The following is a 13,913-nucleotide window of genomic DNA, read 5'->3' on the forward strand; positions in this document are numbered from 1 at the left end:
AAATTTTTCCTGAAAAGTTTATAAAGCATTCAAGGTTAATGAAAATTAAATTTGTACATCAACGTTGGTCCGCGGTTTTGAAAGAATGCTCATCGGTAATTCGGATCCTCGCCCCAGGGCAGATACTCCAGCGTTTATTTCTTCACTAGAGGACCGGACGCGGAGCAAATGCCTCACGTGATGCAGGACCAGCCAAGCGAAACGCGGCCCAGGATGCATTTTGCCCACCACCCTCGCCACAGTTTAGGATGAGCAGACAATCATCAAGAAAAAAACCTAATGCAGGTTGGAATGAAGGAATAAATGATAGCATCAATATATACTCTGTTTATACAATTTGATGTTGATTGAGAAATAAAAAAAATGTGATCGATTTTCGGTGTTGTGGAAACTTAGTTATTTTTGCGTGAAATCTTCCAGTGTTTTAGGCTGCACTGCAGGACTGCCCTGTACAACTTGTATAGTAGAACGATGGAGTAACAGCTACATTATCCCTACCTCAATTACCATCAAGGTTAGGACACTGCCGAAACAGACCAGCAAGGTTAGGACACTGCCGAAGCAGGATATAAAGCTAGGATATCGCCGAAACAGGCCAGCAAGGTTAGGCCACTGCCCAAGCAGGCCAGCAAAGTTAAGACGTACACTGCCGAAGCAGGATATAAAGCTAGGACATCTCCGAAAGAGGCCAGAAAGGTTAGGAAAGGTTAGCAGGATTTCAAGGCTAGGACACTGCCAAAGCATCTTACCAAGGTTAGAACACTGCTGGAGCAGGACAGCAAGGTTTTGACACAGCCTGCGCACGAAAGCACGGTTTTGCCATAGCCAAGCGCAGAGACACTGCCGAAACAGGCCAGCAAGGTTAGGACACTGCCGAAACAGGCCAGCAAGGTTAAAGACACTGCCGAATCAGGATATAAAGCTAGGACATCGCCGAAACAGGCCAGCAAGATTAGGACACTGTCGAAGCAGGCCAGCAAGGTTAGGATATCGCCGAAGCAGGATTTCAAGGCTAGGACACTGCCGAAGCATCATACCAAGGTTAGGACACTGCCGAAGCAGGACAGCAAGGTTTTGCCACAGCCTGCGCACGACGGCAAGGACAGCAAAGTTTTGCCACAGCCTGCGCAGGACAGCAAGGTTTTGCCACGGCCTGCGCAGGATAGCAAGGTTTTTCCACAGCCTGCGCAGGACAGCAAGGTTTTTCCATAGCCTGCGCAGGACAACTATGTTTTACCACGGCCTGCGCAGGACAGTTTCCTGCAATGTAATCACTGAAATATGCGCCTGGCGGATGTCTTGAGCAGAATTGCAAGTCATGCGGAACACGGCACCAGCTGCTGCAGTGCTGCTGTTCGTGATGCTGGTGCTGCTCCAGTGCTGCCGTTAGTGATGCTGCTGGTGTTAGCACAACTGTAATGGTGATGCTACATCTTCAGTTATTTTGCTGATTATACTGCTGATATTAATGTTGCTACTAACACCGGTATAATATTTCTGCTAACATCGGCATAATATTGCTGAAACTATTATCTTTATATTGCTGAGACTGTTGGCATAATGTTGTTACTGGTGCAGCTACTCATGGCGCAAAGTTATTGCAACTGGTGTTGCGCTGTTTGTTGAAAAGTTTGTTTAAGGTTTCCCCTACTGCTGATGTGAAGTTGAGTGAATAACTTCTAAAACTTTATTTACGCTTACATAAAATTATTGCAATGTCTCAGTTGTTATCGACTTGTGACAGTTCATGCCGATTGAGATTATATTTAAATATCTGGTTTCGAATTAAGTGAAATTGGATTCCTTCTTATACAAACTCAGGTTCTCGTCATTATATTAACTAACCAATCGTCGTTTGGAAACGTTTCACTATCATCCTACCTATTCAATTCTTGTTAAGCAGCAATACAATTCGATATCATCTTCAGTAACAGAGCTATCGTGATCATCAGTAGCAGCAGCATCAACACCCTTACCAACTGCAGCATCACCAACGTACCTATTAGCATCAGTAGCATCCACCTTTTCATCAGCATGGACGTGGTCATCAGCAGCAGCAACAGCATTAGCCTGCTTGTCTTCATAACATAAATTGGATGAACACAAGCTGAGGATAGAATATATCCTAGGGCCAGGCACGGATCATCTGTGACGACAGCAGCCCCCGGGTTTTGAGGTTCCAGTAGCCGTCTTTGTGGTGTCCAGTCGTCGATGGAGAGTAGCTGTGTGAGGGTGTGAGACGCTCCGCTAGAACTGAGAGTTAACTCTTGGTGCAAGAACTTGCCTTTGTAATGTGTTGATTATTTTTAGTAGATATTCCAAGCGAAGTTGACTCTTGAGGGAAATTTGTTTTCAATGAAAGTATCGCGTTTGTTCCCGAATTGATTTTGGCATGTGGGATTGAAATTTGATTCAATACTGGAAACATCCTAATATAATGAGTTGATGTAACGATATTTTTGCTATTGTTATAGAACATTTTGATGTCGCCTCCAAAATTGGTGAATGATATTAAACCTAAAATAATAACTTGAATTCACAACCAAATGTTTACATTTCGTTAGCCATATGACGTTTGCATCAAGCTTGATGAAAGATATCTTTACTGTTATTCAGTACTCTATATACTTTTTTTTTAATTCTTTGGGCTGAAGGAAGATTTTCATGAATAATATTTCTAAAGTATCAGTGGTAGAAAACGAGAAGCATTTTGTCCGAGGGCTAAAATTTCTAAAGATTCGATCCGCACGGATAAGCTCCACGCCAGCTTTCTCTGTTTTGCTTACATCATTTGCTGCTTAAAATGAAACGAAACCTAAACTCTGTCCTGCAAGAGCATAGTTTTCTATGAAATAATGATCTATGCGTTAAAAACTAATTGAAATAATGGTTTCAAAGTAAATAAATTTATATATGTTACAATTTATTTAGCTTAAATACAATTTAGAAGCTTTGTAAAATTCATTCTAGCTTTTTGAGAGCCCATGAAAATTACAGTCGATGAGAGTGTAATTATATTCTAAAAATTAATGACGCTTTCAATGAAGTCTCCGTATTGTGCATACAAGTATTTCCAGTGAAAAATGTACTAATTTTTAACAAACAATAACGGGAAAGTTCGGTCATTGAAATTATTTCGAAGTTTGCATTCATGTCACCGATGTGGTATTACGACATATTTTGACCGCGCATTTTCATCAGCTGAGATCTCAAATCAAATTCAAGTATTTATTAAAGTGAATTCATCACTCTTAATGTTGTACGCTCTAGAGCTCATCCATCAACGTGTGTTGCTAAGTGATAGACGAAAAATTGTTTTGTGAAGCAGCGTAATTACTGCAGCCAGCGCTGCGTGACTGCATCAGAGGTAAGATGCTAAAAATTTCCCAAATATTACAGAAGAATATTATATATACTTCTGAATATTCCCTTTAAATTATATTAGAAGAATTTTATCCATGATCGAAATGAATAATTTATTCACTCGCTGATAATTGTAAATTTAATAAATACTTTCAATTAAACTAAATTAAAGTTAAATAAACAAATATTTAATTATATTTAGAATTGAAAATAATTGTAAATGAATAAAAATAAATAGCGGATACTTTCGTGAGTTCTTGTTAACAAAATTAGTCTCTCATTGACATGGATGGCTCCCGTTTATTTTCCTTTAACAATCAAATTCTGTTGGAAGCTCAATTTAAGATGCTACCTAATGTTTACAATAGCTGTGGTGAAATATTTTGCGTGTACAATTTTTTATAGCCAAACTATACATACTTTCAGTATAATGTTTTTCAGCGACTTTAACTTAAGCTACGAGCATCACTTCGTGCAACTAAATCAAAGTTACCAATTGATCAAGAGGATGTTGCAAGTAAGAAGCAGTGTTACAAATTACTAGTCCACGTCAAGCAATTTTGCAAATTAGTCTACTTATATTTACTTACTTATATTTTTACGCAGTTACACAATAATAACACATAAGATATTGAAGTTTCTCTAATAAACCTGTTATTTAGCGTTTAGTTTCATAGGATGATTTTTGGTCTTCATTGGATTACTAAAATCTTCTGATTGATCACTTTTGATTGTTGAAACAAAACCCAAATCAGATAAAAAACCCTAAATGCAAACCTTCTTGCAACTTACGACCTGCTAAACATTTTTGAGCAAGCAGTGAGTTGAGCTAAATACCTGCTAGGTCGGTATTATAGAAGTTGGTTAACACTCATGACCTATAAAGATGGACTGCTGCGGGAGTCTTGGTTGCGTGGCGATATTTCATTGTTTTTATGACGGCCATGATGCAATTCTTGATGGAATTTGATGGATTACGTTAAGAAAGCGTTCACATTTTACTCACATACGACCTGAAGAATTTCATGCTTTATTAGTAAGCGCATTAACGAATTCATGGTTTAAAATGTGAGTGAGATAATTATTCTGGTTTCAATAATTGATATTGATTGAGTTGATTAGTGATTATTATTTGTGGTATTGATCAGCAGTATAATTTTATCTGAAATTATCACCGGTATATATCACCGTGAAACCGAATGAATACAAGTGGCTGGGATTGTTTTTTGGTGGTGTTATCTCAATTTCTCCTTCTGACTCAAGAAATGAATTATCATCAATTCAGACACTGAATGAACTCTATACCATCAAGTGGTATAAGCGTTAATTCGTATTTGAGTGAAGTTTGTTTCTATATCGCATTAAGCGGTGTCGGTGGCTGTGTTCAGCAGCCTGAGCAAGTTTTCGTGATAGACTTTATTTCTAGTATCATTTTAATTTATCTATTATCATTTTAAATTTTTAGAGGACAAATATGCCGATGCCCAGAAGAATGTTCACTTTCGAATATATGAAATCTCAGATTTTTCACCATTGTCAGACTCTATCACAGCTATTGATATATCGCATTTTTGCACATCCAGTATTTCCAACAGTTTCATCATTTCCTCAATGTCAGATGATGACATGTATATAATAAACTAATCATTGTTTCGGCTCCTGACACAGTTGTGCGCCCCATATATCATGCACCTCGTATGCTTTTTTTAATATTATCGTTTTTGTCTGTGGTATCGTTGACTTTTGGGATCAGTGTTGCTGTCTATTGATTCCTCTTTAAAAATTTCCGCCATTTATTTATCTACCTAATCAAATAACTATTTACATTGTCACCAAAACGTGCCTACCATGCAATATGAGTTTGTACCTCATATTTTGTTTGTTTTCTTATTTTCTCATATTTACCCCATTTCATCACCTGTAACATCATGTCCATTACATCTTCTTCACCCAATAACATCATCACAATTCATCCCAATAACATCTCCGTCATCACAGGTCCTTACCGTGCAGAGCTGGTGCCACATGTCTACAGTGGGCATGAGCTCATATATCTGACACTAATNCTCGGTAAGGCTGACCCACTGGCAGCTCCAGCGCCACACCATCTGCCAGAGTCGCCACGTCGGTCGCCCGTTACCATCTGTGCCGCACGTTGAGTCTAATTTCTTCGTTACGTGGAACTCCTGCCAGAACCTCTCATTATATTTAATTTGTACTGCTGGTTACACTTCAATAGAGCTCTGTTTTTGCCCGTCACTGCCTATGAGTATACATAGCAGTTCATCATTTTTGTTCGACTAAATATGTAATTTAGGGACCAAGATCCTCATCTTTTGACGTTTATAAAGGAGTATTGACAATTTATTTGCAACGAATAATATTTCTTTGTTCATTTTCTAGGTTTAACAAAATATTACAAAAAAGAGAAGCAAGCGTATTCCTGATTGGCACAAAGTATGAAAGGGCTCAGATATCACGTTTTTTGCACATTGGCTCCAACAGTTTATTAGAAATCTTAAATTCCATTGCAACTTTATCTCAAAAATATCTCGATGCAATCACTTCAGAAACTCCTTCGGCAGCCGTGAAAAATATATTTCACTCTTCATAAACTTTCTGATGGCCTTTGTTTTCACCGCCAGCACGATCCGCTGGAGGGAACACTTTTATATCAGTTAGTCGTGCCGATGTCCTTTTGATCTGCTCAGCGCTGATCCACCACACCCTCGCTCTGTCCCTTCTAATCTCATCACGATTGTCTGACATATAGAAAGAGATGCATCAAAGAAACCTACAAATACAGTTACCAGATCAAATAGATAATATGATCATTGCTGTCAATATAATATTATCATACATTAGCTAAAATGCAACAAATTTTTTGAAACTAAAATTCTGAAAAAAATTAAACAAATTTCAATGATACTTGTATATTATAATAGGATAAAATGCATTCTAATCATAATTATTTGGATTAGCTTTGCTCTGACTCAGTGAAACAATTTCATGTTTTTTACAGGAATTACACAAATTTTCTCAGTTTGCAAAAAAAAAAAAATAAATTGACGTTCAATACATTTACCATGTTACAAACAATATTTAAGCACAAAGCTTTGCAGCTCTCGAGGGAATTTTTGTCTTCTTAATCTACAAGCTATGTGTGCTTCCGTGATTTTTCTATTCACAACTAAAAAGGCTTTAGATAATAAATAGTATATTCATTGATGCGTATTTTCAAATAATATTACATGATATATAATAAATTACGCATTAGATGTGATCAAGACGGTTCATACGTGCTTTAGGCATCCAGTTGATCGTGATCGACCATCTTGATCACGATTGAGTTGTGATCCACTGAGCCGTGCAATTAAAACTCATCAGCGACCGTACGGCGCACGCTGAGGCTGGAAAATTTCTCCATGGTGTTGACGGGGATTGTTTGCGGTAGTAATTAGAGCGTGCAGAGGTGATGCTGCGAACATGCATGCATTTACTGAGCGCAGTCTGCAGTCTTCAGCTTGTTTGACACGCTCGTATCTTTTTAACAAATACGACCTATTTTCCCAGCATCAATGTATCATTTAAAAGCCCCTTGAAGCGCAAAGGCATCTTGAGAAGTCGATTGTGTTATTGCTATTTGGAACGTAAAAGCGTCGGCGAGGTGAGAAAATTGGTGTAATTCCTGTAGAAAAACATGAAATCGCCTCACTGAGTCATAGCAAAGCTAATTCAAATAATTATGGTTGAAGTGGATTTTATCCTATTATAATATACATGCATGTGTCAGGGAATTTTTTAAAAAAAATTTCGAAATTTTAGTCTCGAAAAATTTTTTGGTTTGAGCTACAGCTTCGTAAATGTAGAGCCATAAGCTCATGCTTACAGTGAAGAATGGAATGGCTTAAATATCCCAACAATAGGAAAGCAAATCCGTTTGTAGTGCAGTGAATTAGAATTGAACCATAAGAACGAATATTGAGATTTGCGAACCCAACAACGAAGGCATTTTCAAGTAAAGTATTGTTAAATTCATGCAGTTTTTAGTGCACGACCACGCGCGAGAAGTTTTATACAATAGAGACAGCGTTAATTCTTTTGTCTGTTGTCGGGAGGATTGAACTTCCGCGAGAAACTCTCCTGTTGGTCACTGCTGCGCTGTTCTCCGTAAAAGCGATTTCGCTTCAGTGAAATTCTTAGCGTCAGAACTAACGTTGTTTGCGTCGCGTCGCGCTTTACGAACAAACGAATTTAATGAAGGAAATGTTCTGCAGGGTGTCGAGCGACGGCGTTTGGAGGCGTCTAACAAATGACTTTGTTAGACGTGCGTTAGACTATTTGAATAGTGAGTTCACAAGTAATGAGGCCTCATAAATCAGTATAATGATTATTTATTCATATTGCGCACGCCATTATTCACATGAATTTCATCACTGCTTCTATTTAAAATGTACAAATTTAATATTTTACGAATAATTGTATTTTTTGTTGTTGTTGTGTGTCAAAGACAAATTTATGCTAACAGCTCCTAATTTTATGCTGCCTGGTGTGAGCATTTCAAATGTGAACTCTACTAAACGAACGTTAAAAGTTTTTGGTTGGAACAAGACTGAATAATTTCAAATCAAAATTCATAAGTTCTTCTTGCAGAACATTGTTATACGATAAAGCTTGGGAATACCCGATGTTGTTAAAAAAATCAGCACCTTGACTCTAGTGATAATTAGAGTTAGTTGCACATTTCATACATACAAGAAGCGAAACAAATTACCTTTATTTTTAAAATCATGACTTCATCCAATGTTGTCGCTTTTGTGGGGATAAATGGTGATGGTGGGTGCTTAAATGGTGAGCTAAAAAGTTTCTAAAATATCATTTCTTCCTCACTACATATATAGCCGATCTTGAGTCCCGTAACTTTGATAGTTCTTCAAAAATTAAGTATTATTTCGTTTTCCCCATTTTATGGCTTTTCATGACACTGGAATTTGTAATTGAAATCTACAACTGAAGTACGGAACTGAAATTCGTAACTGAAATTTGCAACTTAAATCTGCAACTGAAGTGTGTAATTGAAATTTGTAACTGATTGGAGTGATAGGAGTGCGGGAAATTGTTAAGTGTAACTCACGAAGCCGTTCACCCAGAATGAGTTCCGTAAATTCTTGGAGTTCAGCAATTAGTATCAACGCGGCAGATTTATTTTCTTCGCAAAATTATAGTTTGCGAAAAGCAATACAGTAATGAAAAAGACTTAGAAATATGAACTGAACAATTATTAACATCTAACGGTTTTAAATCTAGAAATTCTTCATCGTGGCGCTAAAAATTTTCTTTACATTCTGTTATCCATGAAGCGAATTCTTTTATTTATCTGTTAAAATGGAGGATAAATTTAAGGCGAATGAACCTTGATCATTTATATTTGGTTTATAATGGCCCTAAAATTTCTGACGTCTTGGAAATATATGAACTAATAATACCCATCGTGCATGTTATACAAATGAACAGGTAGAAGACACATGAGATCGCTGCGGTACTTGCGTAATGCTGGAGATCATTGCGGTCTGCACAACAAGATACAGATTTTGTGGTCCGTATATGGCGAAGATCATACGGTCTGTACATAAGACAGGTCGACGGTCCTAGTATGGGACAGATCGACGAAATGGGTATGGACAGATCGTCGGTCTGTGCAAGGGACAGATCGTACGGTCCGTGCAAGGGACAGATCGAACGGTTCGTACAAGGGACAGATCGAACGGTCCTTACAAGGGACATATCGTACGGTCTGTGCAAGGGTCAGATCGTACGGTCCGTGCAAGGAACAGATTGTACGGTCCGCGCAAGGGACAGATCGAACGGTCCGTGCAAGGAACAGATCGTACGGTCCGTGCAAAGGACAGATCGAACGGTTCGTGCAAGGGACAGATCGTACGGTCCGTGCAAGGGACAGATCGAAACGGTCCAGTTTGCGTTTAGCTAATCCCCGAGATCCACGCTATCTATACGGCGAGTTAAAGCGAGCGGTGTCTCCACTGTTGACACGCCACGCAAACATAACGGGTGCAGCTTTCTTTCCTCTTGTATACATGCAAAATGTAAGGAATACTTTGCTTCAAACTAAGACAAATAAGATAATCATTGTCCGGCGTATTTTAATAGGTAATACCACATCCTACACTGATAGAATGAAACCGTTGATGTTATCGTAGATGTTGCCACCGGTTTGAAGGTTAATCTCATAAAATAAATATAATTCAGGCATAAGCTGATTGGAAATAATTGAATTCTCCTCAATTTTTAGTTGGATAGTTTAAAATGGCGTCATATTATTGAGCTTCAGGGATAGTAGACATTGCATCATTGCAGAGGCCTAACAGATTTCATCGTCTGCATGCCAGCACGAACGTCGCCGCTACATTGCACGCGTGTGATGATACCAGCATTTCTGCCGTGGTCTGAGGTGTACTTCTTGACTGTTCTTGTCTTGACTGTTCTTGTCTTGACTGTTCTTGTCTTGACTGTTCTTGTCTTGACTGTTCTTGCCTTGACTGTTCTTGTCTTGACTGTTCCTGTCTTAATATTGTTTTGGTCTTTACTGTTCATGTCTTGACTGTTCTTGTCTTGACTGTTCTTCCCTTGACTGTTCTTGTCTTGATTGTTCTTGTCTTGACTGTTCTTGTCATGACTGTTCTTGTCTTGACTGTTCTGTTCTTGTCTTGACTGTTCTTGTCGTGACTGTTCTGGTCTTGGCTTGACTGTTCAGGTCTATACTGTTCTTGTCTTGACTTTTCTTTTCCTTTTGTGTCGTTAATTTATTTCTTCGTTGAATATTAAATCAGTTACTACGTTTTAAGAAACTTTTCAATAATAATGGAGCTTACTTCTATACGTTTCTTATAAAAGACATTACACAAGCCGTTACTGAACTAAATGTTTTTGATATAAATTGCTTTAATTTCGTTTCCAATTTATAAAAACTGATAAATTTTATCGGATCATGACTCCAAAGAAGTTCATTCAAATTTTCTACTAAAGGACAGTAATTTTCTACGAATTCTGAGCATTATCCTTGTGAAAATAAGAATTCAAGTTAAAATTTATCGACTTTGCTGTTTCCATGTAAATCAGGCAATGTTAGCTTATAGTGCACTCCCCTCATTTCAATTAAAACTTTCACCTTCGTAATAACATTCAAGGCTCCTCAATCCCTCAACTTAGGTCTTCATCTTGATAGAATGCACATAATTTTTTGACTTATATTCTAAGTTTAAGAGTATTTCAATAATAATTACTAGAAAGTAGATCGTTATATTATCTCTGTATAACACTTCATGGTCTTGATCTCGTGACTAAGCGAGCGCTCATTAAATAACTTCTCTCACTTTCATTCAGCGCTGCTGGCCCGGCTTCACTTTCGTGAGTTTGCCTCACTTCAGAAAAAGTAATTTGGTCATGGCCCTCCCACCGAGCTCAACCTAGCGCCGTGAATGTGATAGAAGCGTGATAATGCGTAATACTGGGAAAATTTGTGAATCTGTGATCGAATATTTACGGTTAGGGGTGATTCAATTAAAAAATAAAAGTGCAATAGATACCGAGGATTTCAGATCAGAATTGTCAAAATGATAAATTTTTTAGCTATTATGAAATTGCCTCACAAACGGATCTTATTATTTGTATTTCAAATTCTTTCGAAAATTTCACACTAAGTCATTGTTATTATAATTTTATTAAACATTTACTGCAGAGAGAATCGTTGTCGATCAACATATGCTGTTCCAACGTGGGCTTTTTTTCTGGAGAATCTAGTCGTAACATTCTGCAAGTTCCTGGAGAATTTTGAATTCATCAATCACGATGTCTTTCTTCACGATGATATTGAATGCACAATGACCAAATTGAATCTTGTATCAAACGATAAATGAGAGAAAGCTTCAAATAGAACAACAAAGATCGAGGAAGATTAATTCTAATCACCAAAATGTTTCGCCGTATTCAGATGAAGTCACGTTCAATAATGAGGAGAGAGATGAAAGCTACAAACTGGAGGTAAAGCGCGAAGAGAAACTCTGATCTCGATATAATAATATTCCTAAAAATTTACTCCACTTGTTGATGAAATCACGAAAATTATCTGTTACGTTCAAATCAATTTAGTGACTTTACCTTCACAATCTGATCAAATTGTCAAATATCAAGTGCTATAATAAATGAATTGATAAAAAGCCTAATTGTTATCCGACGAAATCAAGAATAAATTCAATAACTCGTATGGAATTACGAAAAAGTTGATTCAGCATTCAATGCCATGACAATGATTTTAATGATGATAAATAATAAAAACGACAAAATCATGAACATAAGCAACAGCGCAGTGAATAACTCGATCGCTCTCTCTCTCCGTCACGCACGCGTCTAGCGAACAAAGCTGGCAGCGGCGACGCGACACGCGCACTGCAGGCGAGACTGAAGAAATTTTCACACCTGCGCCGTCCGTGTACGCGAAGTGCTCTACTGCCTGCAGTTCAATGGAAGTTAGCAAAACTGTACCGCCATGACAGGGACTTCTGAAGTGGAAATTGCATCTGTCACGACCACGTGTATTCAGTTGATCTTTGGCTGACAAATGAGTTTATACACTTTTTATTTCCTCAAAAAATGAAGACAAATACTGACACCATTGAAATGCAGTGGTTTGAAATGATCCCATTCTTTCTTTAAAATTCCGAGGAACTATTTTTTTAGTTAGTTTCGACGGTGTTTGACCTGTTCGTTTCTTTTACTATATCTTTATATTGGTGCACACACATCTAAGGTTAGAGATAGGGCGTGGTTGTTTCTCAGAACTGTGAATTATTTCTAAGCAGATATGTGTTTTTTTATAATTAAAACTTAAGTTTGAATGAACGCATACATACAATGTTAAGGTTTAAAATAATAGCTGTACAATAAAAACACGTATAGGTATCTCAATGCAACTTAGATTTTCTCAGAACTGTAAATTATTTATAAATACACGTCTCTAAAAATTAGAACTCAAGTTTGTATCAATGCCTGTATAAATTGTTAAGGTGTAAACGCGTTTCTATTGGATAATGAAACGTTTAGCTATCACAATGCAACCTAGAGCTCAATATTGAAGGAAAATATACGAATGACCGTCATGAATCGGTCTTGAATAACGCTTATTTTCGATTCCCCATTGGCAACTAGTCTCCTGCAATTCATATTTAGTGTGATGATTTGCTAACATCTATTTTTATAATGACTATTAATCCAGTTATGCTAGTTCTCGAACCAGTTAAGGAACATAAACACTAAAAAATTACCAGATGATGCCTGAACAGTGAACACCATGTTTTAAATATTAGCGTAAATCGTCGGAACTACTTTCGTAACAATATCACATGGTATTTAAAAAATTACCGTTACTAAAATATGTTACTGCATGCTGTCATTAAAATATTACCGGATGCTATCGATACCACTGTTATTTAAATATTACCGTGACCTAATCAGAATATTGTCAATTGGTGCCGGGACTAACGTCAGAAATATATTCTTGTTTATAGCGAAACATCATTGATTTTTAGACTGCAAATAATATAACAGGTATCACCAACGACTTATATCTACTATAATTGTATATGTTGAGGGGATTGTTGTTCTGAATAACTTCTTTGTGTATTGCAAAAAGTGTGCATCGTTAAGGCCTCTGTGTTTGTTGTTGTAATTGCCCATCCTGGCAGTGCGACTAGGGAGGGGGGTGATAGGTCAGTTTTTCCGGGCACTCGGTACCACTGGTAGTTCTACGAACATCACTGTCTCGCTGTCTCGCCAGAACCATTTTATTGCATTACAGAACACCCTGGACAAGCCAGGTACTCATTTATCAACCAGAGTTAGATGAATGGCTGAGTTGACCATGAGCTGAGCTTCCCGGTAGAACTTTGTCCTCAGTGGGACTCGAACCCGGGCGCTGGGTGCGAGAGACAGAGTCTCTCACCACTGCACCACCACAGCCCCACCTCTATGTTTGTAGACGGACTTAGCGTTATTTTGACTTGCATTACATAATAATGAATGAATTTTTTGTGCGTTGCAGGAGCGTGCGACTGTTGCACGCAGCTCGCGCAGCAGGCATGAGCGTCGGCGCAGCAGGCGGCGAGCTTGCGCTGCATTACGCAGCTGCGCGAGGCTGCGCGCAGTGCGTATTGCTCTTTCCAGGAACACGCACAAAGAAGAACTCTACGCCCACTCCATTAGCCCGCACATGTAATAACTCTTAGCTACTCATGCAGCCCCAAATACATTGGCCTCTTTTTCGATTCACTTTTTCGGAAATTAAGCGCCCACTCAACAAACCGTAAAACACCTCGTCCCACGTCTGACTTGCACCGGCTATAAAAGCCGGTTTCACGGAAAAGCTTGTTTTCCTTGAAACAAAAAATTTATTTTGACACGTTTAGAATGAAGCATACTGTCACAGTCATAATCAGCTGAAACGTCACATTTATGTATTTAAAATTGCTTTGGCAAAA

At 38.0% G+C, this 13,913-nt stretch overlaps 1 protein-coding gene across 1 annotated transcript in view; it reads left to right on the forward strand.

Moving 5' to 3' along the window:
• The window catches only part of LOC125178610, a 30,863-nt gene extending 17,202 nt beyond the window's left edge, over positions 1–13,661 (forward strand). Inside the window, exon 2 of the mRNA XM_047882810.1 lies at positions 13,478–13,661. Within this exon, the coding sequence (XP_047738766.1) occupies positions 13,478–13,661 (184 nt within the window). The remainder of the gene's footprint in view (positions 1–13,477) is intronic.
• The last annotated feature ends 252 nt before the right edge of the window (positions 13,662–13,913 follow it).

The sequence above is a fragment of the Hyalella azteca genome, unplaced genomic scaffold (assembly GCF_000764305.2).
Source record: "Hyalella azteca isolate HAZT.00-mixed unplaced genomic scaffold, Hazt_2.0.2 contig11402, whole genome shotgun sequence".
Lineage (NCBI taxonomy): Eukaryota > Metazoa > Arthropoda > Malacostraca > Amphipoda > Hyalellidae > Hyalella > Hyalella azteca.